Genomic DNA, 16,101 nt, shown 5'->3' with positions numbered 1-16,101 from the left:
GTGTGGCCGGCGACACCCCCGGGCCTCATTGCTCTCTCGTCGGTGGAGGTGGCGCCCCGCTGGGAAATCCGTGGGAGTGCGCCAGGAGCAGCCGCAGTGGGCGAGGGCCACCATTTTTGAGCCCTTGGACGCCGATGGATGTGGCGAGTGGGCCGGACAGGAGCAGTAGACGGTGAACGACATCGGGCGGCAGAGGTGAGAGCTGCTGTCCCACCTTGCGTGTCCAGGACAGCTGGATCCGGCCTGTGCAAGGTGGAGGAGACCCCTGTGGTGGAATAGTTGGCCCCCAGAGGAACGAGAGGTGAGCTGCACAGGTTGCTGTGGTGTGGGGTGCGTGCTCGGGGGCTATATCGGGCCCCGGTGGGGGAGAACTCCTGGAGGACGCTGCGGCTGTAGGCGAGGAGACCCCTCGGGCGCCATTGTCTGGGGTGCCTGCGGTGAGAGTGTTTGGGCCCGGTGTCTCACAGCTTGCCAGGACGAGGAGAGACTTCTGGCGGTTTGGTGGGTGGCCCAGGCTACTGGAGACCCACTGCGCACTCTGGCCTAATATATCCCGAAATCTAAGTCTCTGGCCCAGGTACCTGACTAAGGGGTTCTTGGCCTCCGAAGCACCCCAGAGGGCCATGACGGGAGGCGGTGCCGGAGGGGGCCAGGGTAAACAAGGGCCAATGGACAAATATACGGAATCGGCGGGCCCTGGGGGCTCTCAGTCGTTAGTGCCCGACAACACGGTGCTACTAAATGCAATCACGCAGTCGAAGGATATGTTGGACGCCAAAATAGGTGCTATTGGGACCGACGTTACCCTGCTGCGACAAGACCTGCGAAACGCTGTTGAACGAATCACGGGAACGGAGACCCGCATCTCGGGGGTGGAGGACGATGTCGCGGTCTTGAAAAAAAAAGGTGGCGGCCATGGAGAGTATTCAGAAGGGCATGGCCATGAGAGTGGAAGACGCGGAAGGGCGCGCTCGGAGAAACAACCTGCGCTTTATTGGATTTCCGGAGGGCTGCGAGGGGGACAAAGTGGAAACTTTCCTGACCAGGTGGCTGGAGGACTGAATCCCAGCGGATGTACTGTCTCGTTGTTTCGTAGTGGAAAGGGCCCACCGGGCGCTAGTGCAGAAACCTCCGGTGGGAGCACGCCCGAGGCCGATCATAGCAAAATTCCTGAATTACTCAGATTGCGACGTCATCCTGAGGCAAGCAAGACTTAAGGGCACGCTCACATATGAGAACTCCACCATCCTTATATTCCCGGACTACACAAAGATGGTGCAGCAGCAGCGTCAGTCATTTCAGGCGGCCAAGGCCCGACTCCGGGGCCTCAAGCTCCAATATGCCCTGCTCTACCCGGCGCGGCTGCGGGTCATCTTTCAATCACGCACCGTGTTCTTTGACACTCCTGAGGAAGTTTTCCGGTGGACAGACGAAACAGTGAAGATTCGCGGCAACATCGCTAGAGATGGGGATTCGGATTCCTCCACCAGCAGCATCGCAAAGGGAGGCCTCAGAAGCCAGCGCGGGCGTCGCAGGGGATCGCGCTCGAGCAGGGGCTCGCGCGCCGGCTCGGCTGCCCGGCAGGAGGGCTCCACACAGGAACAGTTGATTGAAGCCACCGGGCTGTGAAGAGACCTAGGCAGTAACTACTTGCTGAGGCCATTTATGGATGCTCAGGTGCTCTGTTATGGTGGGCTGGGACAGTGCCCCGGCTGGAAAGGGAGGGAGGGGGTGACAACCTAGTTCTGATGGGTTGCCATGAGGGGATTCATTGGAGGACGCGGCTCTGGTCTTCCCGTTGGAGATCAGACCGGGGTCCGGCCGCGACAGGTGCTTCCATGTGTGTGAGGTACGGGGAGGGGGGAGGATGGGGAACATTGGGGGTTGGGACTGGGAGTTTGGGGAATGGGGTTGACAATGATTGGACACAGAATCTTTGGACTGGGGGGGGGGGGGAGACTGGTCTCCGTACACAGTGTTGATGCGCTTCTTTCTCCCGAGGTGTGCTTGCCTCTTGGGTCCATCCTATGGCCGATTTCTGTGGTTGCGATTAGATGGCGGTTGAAGGTCTAGAGCGTATGGGGCATGAATGCGTGTGGTGAGTTGGAATGTGCGGGACATGTTGGACAAAATCAAGAGAGGAGCTGTGCTGAGGTTTGGGAAAAGGGAAGGAGCGGATATTTTATTGCTGCAGGAAACGCACTTATTGGGCACCAAAGTACTTAACTTGCGAAGATATGGGTACGACCAGGTCTACCACCCAGAATTTACTCGGGGCTCCCGGGGGCTGGCCATCTTAGTACATCGGAGGCTGTCCTTTGTTTATGACTCACAGTGGACAGACCCGCAGGGTAGGTACCTATTTATTAAAGGCATGATAAGTGCTGAAACATGGGTGATTGGAAGTATATATGCTCCCCCTCCGTTACAATGGGCGTTGATTGAAAAGCTCTATATGGTGTGGTCTGAAATCCCTGAGAGTCTGGCGGTAATAGGCGGCGACTGGAATGATGTCATGCAGTGCCGGATGGACAGGTATAGGTCAGGGGGTGATTCATGGGTTGACGCACCTACCAAACTGAATGACGTGGCCCGAGGACTGGGTTGGGTGGACACTTGGTGATGTTTGCACGCGAATAGTCGAGAATATACCTATGTCTCGGCAGTGCATAAATCCTTCTCCAGACTTGATTATGTGTTCGTCCCTAACGCCTTAATAGGGAGAGTCGAATCAGCATCTATTTTACCCCGGGGCCTGTCGGACCATTCTCCAGTGGCGGTGACCCTCACATTGGGGACGGAGAGACGGCCATTCCGATGGCGCCTCTCAGCTTGGAATCTGCAGTAGGCAGAATATCAGGAACATATGGGGGATGCCACTGCCCACTATTGGGACGAAAACTTGGGCTCGGTGGCAGATGCCCAGGCGGTTTGGGAGGCCCTTAAACCAACGCTGCGTGGAGTGGACATAGCCTGGTGCTCTACGGCCTGGAAGAAACGAAGGGAGGGATTGATTCAGGCTGCGGCGAAAGTCGAGGACTTGGAGTCCCGCTGCGGCGCGGCTAGTGATAGCGGTGGAGTGCAACAGCTGCTCCACGCCCAACAGTCCTATGCATCTTTATTACTGGATGAGGCGCGTCAGGTATGGCTGGCGACGAGGAGCAGGATATATCAGTGGGAGATAAATCAAGCACGATGCTGCACAGACTCTGCCAGAACACCCTCCACCCGCAGGTGCTGCCAAGCCTTACAGATGACACCGGGGCGCAGATTTCATCCCCGAAGTCCCTGGCTGACAGCTTCGCCAGTTACTACGCGACCCAATATGCCCCGCAAGATTGCCTCTCCCCACTAGATATTGATACATTTCTTGCAGACCTCCCACCGCGGGAGTTACCCGAGGATGTGAGGGGGTGCCTTGAGCTGCCATTGTCGGCCGAAGAACTTGGTACGGCTCTAGGGGAACTTAACACAGGCAAGGCCCCGGGACCCAACGGGTTCCCGAGTGAGTTCTTTTAGAAATACTATCTCCAACTGGGACCACATTACGGGAGAGCCCTGGAGGCGGCGAGAGAGAGAGAGCGGACTCTTACCCGTAGACTGGAGGCATGCAGAAATCGTGGTATTCTGCAAGCCAGGTAGACCGCCTGACAAACATGAGTCGTATCGCCCGATCTCTTCGTTGAATATTGAGGCCAAAATACTGGCCAAGGCCCTTGCGAACCAACTCCTCCCGTACATAACGGAATTAATACACCCGGATCAGGCGGGGTTCATGCCCCATAGGACAACCCGGCATAACATCAGGCGAGCACATGTGGCGGTAGCCGCGATGTGTGGTGCCAAGATCCCGGCAGCATTGCTCTTGGCTGATATCGATAGAGCTTTCGATTCCCTAAGCTGGACCTATCTCTTTGCTCTACTCCCGCGACTTAACTTTGGGCCGATATTTATGTCTTATGTGAAACTCCTCTATACGGACCTGACGGCATCGGTGAATGTGGCGGGCGCCACGTCGGTGGCCTTCCCCATCGGGCGAGGCACTAGGCAGGGGTGCCCCCTTTCGCCGTACCTCTTCGCGCTTGCCATGGAGCCACTCGCGGCTTGGGTCAGGATGGATGCTCAAATACGAGGATTGGAGTGGGAATCAGGGCCATCAGATAGAATTGCCTTATACGCGGACGATGTCCTACTATTCCTCACGGATGTGAATAAGTCGGGACCTAGAGTTCTGGAGATTATGAGGATCTTTGGGGAGGTGTCGGGACTGTTCATAAACCCGCGGAAATCTATTATCTGGGCGCCGGGAGATCGACTAGAATTGGGACCATGGGCGTCGCCCCTGCAGATAGCGGTTGGAGGCCTTAAATACCTAGGGGGGTTTTCTGACGGCCTCGCCAGATGTCTCCTGGGAACGCAACGTGGTGCCGGTGTGGGACCGAGTTCAGTCTGAGATGAAATCCTGGGCTCGTATGCCGCTAAATATATATGTCAGGTCAGCGATCTTCAAAATGGTCGCCCTCACGAGACTCCTATACCAACTGCAGAATCACCTGTTCTCAATCCCGCCCCGTTGGTTCCAGCAAGTGAACTCGTGTTTGGGTCAATTTCTATGGGCAGGAGGCGGGGTGCGCGTAGCTCTCCGTACCTGCTTTTTATCCACGTACTGCGGAGGGTTGGCCACAACGGACATTTTATCATACTACCAAGCGTCTCACCTCCTTATTTTGAATGAGTGGTGGTATGGAGACAGGGTGGACCCGGCATACGCTCTTGAGCGTTACTGGATGGAGCCGCACTCGCTTCACACCATCCTATACTCAGCGCCATTGAGGAAGAGATTGCCGTGTGCTACACAGGTGGTCTTTCAGATCTGGCGACAGGCACTGCGCTGCATGGGATGGTGGAGTAAACTTACGGAGGAGACCCCGCTCTGGCAAAATGGCCAACTCCCGATGCTGGCGTCCTTGCAGGGTTTCCGGGGGTGGGATTCTATTGGAATCTCGAAACTGGGACATGTGATGCGGGGTACGACCCTTAAATCCTTTCAGGAACTCAGTCGGGAATATTGCATGCCCAAGACACAGTTTTTTAGGTACCTGCAGTTTCGCCACGCTATTACACCCGCATTGGAGGGCCTGGACTCTCTGCCCGAATTTAGCCCATTAGAAGCTAAGGTGTTCATGGGGGATCTAGTTGACAAAAAGATTTCCCGTATCTATCAAACGTTGGTTGTCCACTGTTCATCGTCCCTACAACACCTGCGGGAGGTTTGGGCAGGTGATGTGGGGGATATGAAGGAGGAAGATTGGCGGGAAGCTCTGGAGGCCCCGAGGGGAGCAGCCATTGCGGTACGCTTAAGTTTTATCCAATTCAAATACCTGCAAAGTGCCTATTACACCAGAGAGAGACTGTGGAAGGCAGGGTTGTGTCCCCCGAATGCCTGAGATGTGGTCAAGCAGTAGGCACTTTCCTGCACACAGTGTGGAGTTGCGACGGATTGACGCAATGGTGGACGGGTGTTTGGGATTCCCTATCGGAGGTGCTGGGTTGGGAACTCCCGCGCACCCCCAAACTGGGGCTTCTTCATGTCCTTGAGGGGGTGGGGGGTAATATTTATAAGAGACATTTGCTATTGCTGAGCCTTACTGTTGCGAAGAGAGACATAGCTAAAGCCTGGAAGGATACTCAGGCTCCCAGTGTGACAGTATGGAAGCAGGGCCTTGACTTTTGTATGGGACTAGAGTGGCCCGTTTATGAAGCCAGAGGATGCCCCAAGAAACACTACAAAATTTGGATTTGGCTGGAACCACCGGCAATACTCAGTGATAAAGGGGTGCCAGAGTGATGGGGCCGGGGGGCAGTATGGCCCACGGAATCTTACTATGTGACTTCAGTTTGTATGATATTGAGGCTAGGCGACACTGTGTGGGGGGGGACCTGAGGGAGGGAGTTAGGGGGGAATGGGGGGGTGGAGGGTAGTGTTGGGGTATGGGGCTTTTGCTATATACTGTATGGATCGTAATTGATGCTGAACTGACTTGTTTGCAGTGCCTCCAGGGCTTGGAGTGCTGCGGTTGTATGGGGATCCTTTAATAAAAAGTTTTTTGTTTTTTTTTAAAAAGCCCATTCATTTGAATGTACTATACCTGCAATGCGTTGCAAACTGCTTACTTAAAACTGTAACCAAAAACAGTACAAGTTACACTGCAATTTTGAACTGTGTTCATACAAGTAATTTACTACTGAAAAGTATTGTTATGCTTACCTGTACCAGGCTTGCTTGGTTCTAGTAATAAAACAGTAAATTGTTTTGTATACGAAACAATTGGCCTAGAGTTCAATTCTTGAGTGTGTGAATTCATTTGCTGATTGAGTGTGTACATCAAATGCTTCTGATACTACCTTACTGCTCGACCAAGCTACCACTTTAGAGAGTAAGGTTCTATCTAACTTTAACCTCTGCCAAACCTCTGGAGACCTTGGACTCTATACACACACTGTACCTCACTTTGGTGCAGTATATATAGCACCAGTTTCTGAAAACCTCCTCTTGGTGCTATACATCTGCCCTTCAAAGGTGGCTTTACCTTTGAAGCTTGCCTTTTGAGCAAACACCCAAGTGGCTTCCTGAAGGAGGAAGCGGACACCTCCCTGGTCTGCGATCCCTTATTGCTCACCTTCCTGACATTCGTTAGCACATCTCTCCACGAGGGCAGAAAGCTGTCTTGTGGAGCAGACTCCATGTGTGTCCCGTAGTTTTAAAGGCAACAAAGTGGCAGCTTTGCTAAAGCTGCACACTGAAGCAAATTACATTAATTTTGACTTGAGATAAAAGTTGGGCTTAATGTAACAAGTTGTTTGATACCTTGGAATGCCGGCTTTGGTTGTACCCTTCTGGAGTTAGCACAGCTGAGGGGTTCAACGTGTAACCCTGTACTCACCAATTCGGCAACCAAGTCTTTCCACAGTAAAAATTGTTGTTTTGCATGTTTTACTGTTAGGGCATGCACAGTACCTGTTCTTCCCGTGTCATATACTGCACCCTGCCTTTAGGGCTCGAAAGGCCTGCTAGAGAGGTGACACACATGTCCAGGGGAAGTGGTGGCTTCGTCACTGCATTCAATGGCAAAGTTGGGCTGGCACTGCACGACTACGCCACCGGTGGACTGGTGTACTTATTTTATTGTGGGACCTCTAGGGTGGCACAATTGACAGGTAAGTTAGCCACTTTTAATTGAGTTTAGCCGATTTGACATACAAACAGTGGTCAGGGGACTGGCATTGAGATCTGGTTATCAGGCCTTAGGTGCACTCAGAGTAAAAAAGAAAACAGTAGCATCAATCAAAAAAATTGGGGGTGACCATACAAAAAGAGGCATTTTCTTACATTTAGAATATTTATTTAAGAGTTTTATATAGCGCTGGTCAGACCCGAAGGTATCAGAGCACTTTACAACATTTATCATGAATTGATCGAATACAAAGAAGATAACATTAATTAATTAATTTATTTATTTTTGAGATTTATACAGCGCGTACAATTGCCCGTAGGCGTCTCGGTGCTAGAAACTGTGATAAATAAATTAAATCATGCTGAACCAAGTTCAGGGGGGGGGGGGGGGCAAAGGAACGAGACAAGAGGTAGGTGAAGTAGACGCCTTCTTTTCAAAGTGACTATGTACATCAGTGGGAAAGATTCTACATTAGGCAACAGCTATCCATTCGGAAAAGTTCAGATGAGGTCCATGAGCTGGCTTTTGAATTTTTTAAAGGAGGGGTTCGTCCTGATGTGGACTGGGATGGAGCTCCATATTTTGGGCGCAATTCCAGAGAAGGAGCGTGATAACGTTTTTTGTTTGTGGCTTTTCGGAGAATTGAGAAGTAGAGAGTTAGTGCTCCTGAGGTTCCTTGTCTGACCGTCCTTGGTGAGTTTGGAGGCCAGGTAGGCAGGTTTACATGTGTGCAATGTTTTGTGTGCGAGACAGGCAGTGCTGTAGTTGGCACGCATTTTGATTGGGAGACATTTTACCTCTGAGAACGGGAGAGATGAGTTCATATTTCTTTACTCCAGTGACCATCCTGGCTGCTGCATTTAGAGTTGTTTTGAGGGAAGCTAGGTGGGATTTTGCTGTGCCTGTGAGGGGTGCGATCCCGTAATCCAATCTGGATAACACCAGGGATTAGAGTAGCCTGTTTAAGGTCATTGGGAGGGATGAAGAGTTTTATTTTGTTGAGTAGTTTTAGGTTGAAGAAGGTGCTCTTTACGGTGTTCTTGATATGTTTGACCATGTCTAAATTTTGATCCAGAGTGATTCTCAGTGATTTTACAGAGTCGGCCGGGGTGAGACTACATTTGAGGGCATTAATGGTTTTTAGCCAGTCTGTGATGTGGAGGGTCTGGTCTTTGTTGGCTATGAGAAGGATTTCCGTTGTCTCTTGGTTGAGTTTCAGGTGGTTGAGGGACAGCCAGTGTTTGATTTCTTTTAGAGTGACGTTTAGTTTCTGAATGTCATCAATGGAGGAAGTTTCTAGGTAGATCTGGGTATTGTCTGATTATAGGTGGAAGGGGTTGTTGGCTCGGGAGTAGGTCAGAAATTCAGTTTTTAGGTCGAGCCTAGCGTAACGCGGATGCGCTACTCGCTCTGCGAGGGCTATAGTAATCGATAAAATTTCAGAAGTGGAGTTGAAGCCCCGCCCATCATTTTGATTGGCTGGCGTCATCATTCATGCTAAATGCTGGCTCTTGATTGCAAATGAGGCTTCTTTGTTGCTACCCTGTCTTCTCCTGCGACGGCCCATCAGGACTATCTTTTACATGCGGCGTTAGACAGTGGCCTTTATCTGGTGGGCGAGCACTCTTTTTAAAATGTACACTGATGGGGACAATGGCAGCTGGAGCGCTATGGGACACTGTGCTTGTTTTTTTTTAAACTTTAAGACTGAGCGCGGCACCAACTTTGGGGACACCGCGCTCGGTTTATTATAAAAAAAAAAATCAAACTTTAAGACTGAGCGTGGTGCCGGCTTCTGGGACACCGCACTCGGTTTATGTATTAATTTTTTTAAACTGCAAGACTGAGCGCAGCGCCCGCTTCTGGGACACCACGCTCGCTGCTACAAACTCTACAATGCTCTGCGGCGAAGGATAGACTGGCCTCAGTCTTTTAGTGCTCAGAGGAGGGTGGAGTTTGATCGTGCAGTGCGGACAGGACATTTTTAGGAATATGTTCCATGGTGCCAGGTGCACCATTTCACAGTAAAAAAGCCCAAGAGACTCAAACAGTAATCCAGAAAGAAGAATCCAATGATGAGAGCTTCAAAAATTTAGGTTTGATATTGTCACAGCTCTGATCACCTGTGTAGAAGGAGCACAGGCCTCTCGTTACCCACACCATGCGAGTGCCACCATGCTACACCTGCTGCAGCGCCAACCACAGGCACTGCACACCGCATCACCCACCTCAAAGCTCGGCGAATCACTGCATGTCACACTGCATCATCTCGACTCCATCTTTTAAAAATTTACTTTGATGATTTCAAAAAGTCAAGCCTTGGAAATATTTCTTATGCGCCTCCTCCGCATACGTTCCAAGAACCGAACACGTCCAGGCAGCCTTCTGGTTTCACAACAGATCCACGAAGTGCCTCCAAACCCAGGCATTTCTGGAGCTGCAAATCTTTCTCAGACAGTTTTGGACATCTTCGGGCTTATCGCACGAATCTCCTCTGCAGAATGTCTCCATTGATGGCTCACCCGAGCCCACATAACACACTTACATTCCGCGAGGCACCGCGTGCAGCAGCTACATCAGCCTTGCCTTTGCCAATCACATGCAGCTTTTAAAAACCAAGCATTTGCATTGCACTAGGTCCCGCATTTATGCGCGTTTAAGCTATTGGCACTGTAAATGACAATGCCTTTTATTTCTGTTTTAAAAACCGAAAAATAAAAAAAGGCATTGCCATTTACAATTCAAATATCTCACACTAGTGTAAAGACAAGACCTATTGCATTACAAATGCTTGTTAATTTTTATTCTTTGGGTGCGGTTCTGCAAAAAGGAGGCAAACCATTGTTGGACCACCTCTTGTGCTCCAAGTCTTTCTCGGAGTACATGGATTAGCAATTTGTGGTCCGTGTCGAAGGCTGGCGATTGATCCAGGAGTATGAGTAGACCGCATTGGTCCTTGTCTAGTAATTTGTATATATCATCTATGACATTCAGGATCGCTGACTTAGTGCTGCAACCTTTTCTGTAGCACGATTGATGAGGGTCTAGAAGGTTGTTTCCGTCAATGTGTTGGGTAAGTTGCAGGCAAACACATCTTTCCAGGATTTTGGCTAAGAATGGGAGATTGGAGACAGGCCTAAAGTTGAGATCGTTTGGGTCAGGGTCCTGTGTTTTCAGGAATGGCGTGACTTGTCCAATTCCGAGGCATTCAGGCATAACCCTGGTTCTCCGGGAGCGGTTTATAATCATGGTCCAGAGCGGGCTAGGGTGAGTTTTAGCTTCTTAGCCAGTTGTGCAGGGATGGGGTCCGGGAAGTGTGACGAGGGTTTGGCACTGGTAATCATTTCCAGTTGTTAGGGGGGTGGTGCCTGGTTGGGTTGATATCTTCTTTGACGGGGGACGGGCTTCCATTGGGTGGCGGGTGGTGTAGAATATACTACACACCATGGGTAAGCGTACTTCCGCACCTTGTTAGAGATGTTAAACAGAGTGAGTACTTCGTCCATGTTATTTGCCTATTTTCAATAACACAAAGATTACACCTCTATCATACAAATCGTAAAAGTTACCTGTGACCTATCACCAAAACAAATTAAAAAACTAATTATATTGTGACTAATGGAAAAAGAGGAATATGGCAAGCACGTGAGAACACTAATAGGACCGGATTGTTTAGTAGTTACAAGAGAAATAGCCAAATTCTGGTTGTCACGGACTACATCAACAGTGCGATAATAGCCTACGGGGCAAGGACATATTGGAGAAATCTGTGTATTTATTAAGAGATTGCCAGTATAAGCACACCACAATCCTGGACTTAGGGACCGATTTCCTTGGCCTATGCATTTGAATTTGTTTTTAATAGTGCCTGATAAAAATTGTATCACCTCTAGTATAAATGAATAGTGCAATGGGTGTACAATGTGTTAACACCCAGCTCCGTTTTATGTTTTACTGTATCCTAAAACAAGAAAGTTATAACAAAAACAGAATTACTTTTTCACCATCATTTGGGGGTAAGCATGTGAACAAGGCATTTATGTATTTAGGCACTGCCATCTCACCTCTTCAGACATTAGGCGTTTCTGAACAATATGCTATCCATGGTGTAACCACTCATTATTTTGCTTGTTAGGGAAGTTTTGAGTCTCCCATGTGACATGATGTTGTCGGTTAGCACATCCCCCCTGGGCTGTCAGCTTCCAAAATCCAACAGTACCCATTTAACAGGTTTGCTAATTGACCTCTTCACAAATTGAGCAGTTAACTACCAGAAAAAAAGTGTTTAGAGGCCTTGTTAGGAGTAGGAAAATGCTACAATATTTCATCTTGGCCGCATTATAGTGAAACAAATACCATCATCAAAAACGTGTTTCTAGGATTTATTTTACCTGAGACACACCAGAATGATTACTGTAGTAATGTTCAGAGTAAAACCGCTGCACCTGTCCCCTCTCACCTATTGACAAAAAGGAGGCAAATGTTAAACACACTCCATCGTATGCCAACCTGAGCAACACTCTGAAAGAAATGTGCAGATTACCTGAGAAAGATATTGAGCCTTCATCGTCTGGGTTGGTGCGTATGTTGTGATTGTAGGCAACAGACGGAAGTTTTTGTTCCGAAGGTTTAACAAGTATAGACTCTGCAGCAGTCGAACGAGGAGTCCGCTCCCACACTTTCTGAGATGAATCCAACTGGAAATAGAAACATGCACCATTGAAATCATACTCTCACAAGAGCGATAGTTATCTTACCCTCTGATAAACTAGTAAATGCCCAAGCAGAAGCTGTGCGACATGAGATCATAATGGTGCCTGTATATCTCTGGGTCTGGATCTAGCAGGCAGCATACTGGCATGCAATCCTACAATATTGTTACAGGTTACCACATGTCTAAATCAACCCTCTCCTAGGGGAGACGGTCGATAAATCCAGTGAAGGGGCACCTCTCTTCTGGATAATAGTATGAGCAACTGCACCAGACGCTGTGTGTGTTTTTGGCAATTTGGCAACATATCCCAACACTATGACATCAGCAGTGGCAGGGACATCCTGCCTGGGGTTTCAAAAGATCTCAGCGAACACTGTACTCCAGTTAGCAATGCCAGATGAAAAAAGGTAGAATGAGGTTGACAGCAATGGGAACATTCATGAAGCCAAAGTGTTATGACATCAGTGTAGTCCTATATGAGTGTAACACAGCCTTCAACTGGGCACAGCAATAGACCCATTCATGGATATCCCATATTTCACCCAAATCTGTCTTCAGCGGCTCCATGGCCGGGAAGCGGACCAGTAGACGCTCTCCTAATGGGAGTTTATAGACATATGAAACCCAGCCCCTTATGAAAGCAAAAACCAGAGGTGCAGAGGTTTGGCAAGAGGGATCCATTAATTGGATTTGTTAAGGAACTCAGGGACATAGTCCTTGAATGTAAGGCAAACTCTGATTTATAAAAGTATCTTGTTTGGTTGTTGGCGCCCTATCGCACAAGTTACTTACCTTCGGTAAAGATATATCTGTAAGAAACATTAGTAAGTTAGATTACGTACCTTAGAATATCCCCAGGAGTCAGACTGGATCCGGAAAGTTCTTTCGTCAGCAGTACCCCTGCGCGTTGATAGGCGTCGTCTGCGGCTCCGCGTCCGTCGTCGGTGTTGTGATCGCCGGGATGATGTCATCGGAGTACGTAGACGCCACACTTGCGCGCGGACATCAGTTCTGTACATAGCTTTCCGCGCCAGGAACGCAGAGCCATGCAAGAAACCAACACTGGTGCCATGAAACTAGAGCCCTCAAAGGAAGATACCTTAACCCTAGATATCAGTTCGCATAACGGGGAGGATGGGTGGGGCGGTAAGGAATCTAACTAACGTTTCTTACAGATATATCGTTACTGAAGGTAAGTAACTTGTGCACCTGAAAGAAACACGTTAGATTCCTTACCTTAGAATAGATACCCCAGCAATAACAAAACCCCGGTGGTGGGCCTGCGAAACAAGATCACACCAGGTAGTCCTGGAGAACCGAACGGGCTAAGAAGCAGTCTCTACGGACTTGACAGTCCAGGCAGTAGTGCTTGGCAAACATGTGCAGCGAGGCACACGTAGCTGCCTGACAAATGTCCTGCAAAGGGACTCCCCGACCCAGGGCAGTAGTAGCTGCCATGGCCCGAGTAGAGTAGAATGGGCGTGCAGCCCCACAGGAGGCTCCTTTTTAGCCAAGGAATAACAGACCTTAATGCACAAAACAACCCACGTGAGATAGTCTGCTTGTGCACCGCCCGTCCATTCTTAGCGCCCAAGTAGCCAACAGTGTTGGTCATCCACCCGGAACTGTTGTGTGTGGTTGAGGTAAAAGGAGAGCACACGTTTTGGGTCCAGACGGTGGAGCATCTCTTCCTCTTTCGAGGGATGCGGAGGCGGAAAGAAGGTGGGCAGGGTAATGAACTGGTCGATGTGAAAGGCAGTAACAACCTTGGGCAGAAAAGACGGACGAGTCCTCAGAACAACCTTGTCCGGATGTACAGAAGGGAAAGGAGGTTTAGAGGAAAGAGCTCACTCACTCTTCTGGCTGAGGTGATAGCAACCAGGAAAGCAGGTTTGAGCATTAGAAGACGAAGAGGACAATTATGGAGTGCCTCAAAGGGAGCGCACATCAGATACGTGAAAACAAGGTTCAAGTCCCACTGAGGCATCACGAAAGGAACAGGAGGGAACATGTGTGTGATGCCCTTCAAAAATCTATTCACAACAGAAGACTTAAAAGAGAAGGCTGATCAGGAAGCCTCAAGAAGGCGGAAACAGCTGAAAGATATCCCTTGATGGTGCCCAGAGCAGAGCAAAAGAAAGAAGAAAGAGAAGTACCCCGGAAAGAAACTTTGAGTATGCGGGGTGTGGGGTTGTGTGTATGCGGAGTGTGTGCACTTTGTGTATGCAGGATGCAGCTTCACATCCCCTGCTTGGAGGCCTTGGAGATGTTTATTGGTGTGGACAATTTACTCTTTCAAATACCTTCCCCAGCACTGTGGTTGTAGTTTGTGTGATGTTTGAATTGCTTTTGAGCATAGATTGTTTTGACTGCACATTGATTTGTATTTCAAAATTATCGAGGGGACTTCCTCTCTCAATGTCTCTCTTTTTCAGGCCCCAGCTGTGCAACTTCTGGCATGCAAGCTTGTGACAACAAACGCGCTTAAACTTCACTTTCAAAATATTTTGCACGCTTAACCGCCGAGGGAAGTGGAAAAGTACAATGCTCAGCCTTCAATGGCTTTAAAATGGACAGGTGCGATAATGGTCCTAATATTATTTCCGCTGATTCTGGGTCTGGAAAGGGGGTGTTACACATAGTGTTAAACAGTATGTACATAAAGACAGAGCATGTCTCGGGTCTGTAAGGTGTACGTTACGCATTAAACATGCAAATTAACATCTGCGCTGTAGACTTGATGGATCGCTGCATTTCGAAGCCTGCATTTTTTTTTTCTAGTTACTTTTGACCCGCTGTGAGTGTCTGTCCTGTTTCTGAACGAGGCTGTGCAGCGGGAGGGTTAGTTCTGGCTTGATACACTAATTGAAATGCTTAGGACCGGAAATGAGTCCTCGAGCCACTGAGTCAGTCTGGGGTTCATGGTGTGTGTGGTGTGAGGAGCTGTGATGGTGCTGTGGGTGTTGTCCTGAGCAGTGGGGGCCCGCTCCTTGCTGCAGGCATGAGAGCCCAGATGTGTTGAGAATGAAACGTGTGCGAGGTGGGGCAGAATTAAAGTTTTGACGACTGTGCGGGCTCCTTTCCCGTTTTTTAAGATCTTTCCTATCCCCGTGCCCCTCCATCCACTCAAATTTGTTTGCTTGCATTACTTACAATTCTTACACATTGAGTTGTGTGAATTCTTATCATAAAGCTATTCACACTGATAAGAGGCCTTACCAGTACCTGATAGCGGTACTCATTTTATCTTACTTAACAGTGGTACTCATTTGATCAAGTATGAAAGTTTGCACAGCTAGGCGACCAGGCCTTGATTCCAGCCTTGACACACAGGCTTGAAGTATGTACTACAACCCACTGAGTAATAATCTGGGAATGCAGTTGCACTTCTGTGCTGGTACATAGTCGTGTTAGGGATGTTGCTGTTTACTACCAACTCATAACCATTAGTGAAGACGTGCCTCAAAGGAGCCGGTTCACAAAAGAGCAGGTGTGACTGAAATAAAAAGTACCAACCTTTTATTTCATATGATGTAATGACTGAAAGTATCATAAACGCTGACCCCCTGCAAAGACATGGATGCCACCTGCGCACGGCATAAGCAAATAGTAAAGCACCTCCCACACCGTCATTTTGACGTCCCGAACTGGAGTGAATCTCTGCTTTGCCTTATGTTTGTACACCTCCTGCACCTGCTTCACTCGCAACGCAATGACAAGTACTGATGAATGGGAGGCGACAAGCTTCAGAGAAAATAATGCACACCCCGCCAGCCAGCATGCATCCATTTATCAGGGGTCGCCATCTCGGGCCACGGCATAGTGATCACAGTATGCAAATAGTAAACACCACGTGAGAGAAGGAAAGTGCATGTATGTTGCAAACGATAGAAGCAAAGGCACATAATAATGGTACCCTGTAATGAATAAGGTTGCAAAGTGTTTTTTAAACATAGAAGAATTCAGCAGCTATAGATATCACCCTTCAAAACCCTGCATAATTTATGTGGCACTCCTGATTTGGCATAATGGGGTGTATTAATATTGCAGCTGCAGACGTTACTCTTTCAAAGTTTGCACAATGTATGCGGCCCCTAATGTTTGTTTTTAAAAATAGAAGACACTCGTAGCTGTAGATATCACACTTTCGAC

The 16,101-nt window shown here is 48.9% G+C and overlaps 1 protein-coding gene across 13 annotated transcripts in view; it reads right to left on the bottom strand.

Moving 5' to 3' along the window:
* PRRC2A (proline rich coiled-coil 2A) overlaps positions 1 to 16,101 on the bottom strand; it is a 1,857,131-nt gene that overhangs the window by 317,931 nt on the left and 1,523,099 nt on the right. For all 13 annotated transcript variants that reach the window (XM_078645954.1, XM_078645958.1, XM_078645955.1 and 10 more), the window contains exons 23-24: positions 11,779 to 11,932; positions 11,627 to 11,694 (exon numbers count right to left, since the gene is read on the bottom strand). In XM_078645954.1, the coding sequence (XP_078502080.1) occupies positions 11,627 to 11,694; positions 11,779 to 11,932 (222 nt within the window). The remainder of the gene's footprint in view (positions 1 to 11,626; positions 11,695 to 11,778; positions 11,933 to 16,101) is intronic.

The sequence above is a fragment of the Lissotriton helveticus genome, chromosome 5_1 (genome assembly GCF_964261635.1).
Source record: "Lissotriton helveticus chromosome 5_1, aLisHel1.1, whole genome shotgun sequence".
NCBI lineage: Eukaryota > Metazoa > Chordata > Amphibia > Caudata > Salamandridae > Lissotriton > Lissotriton helveticus.
This window is presented reverse-complemented; position numbering and strand designations above follow the sequence as displayed.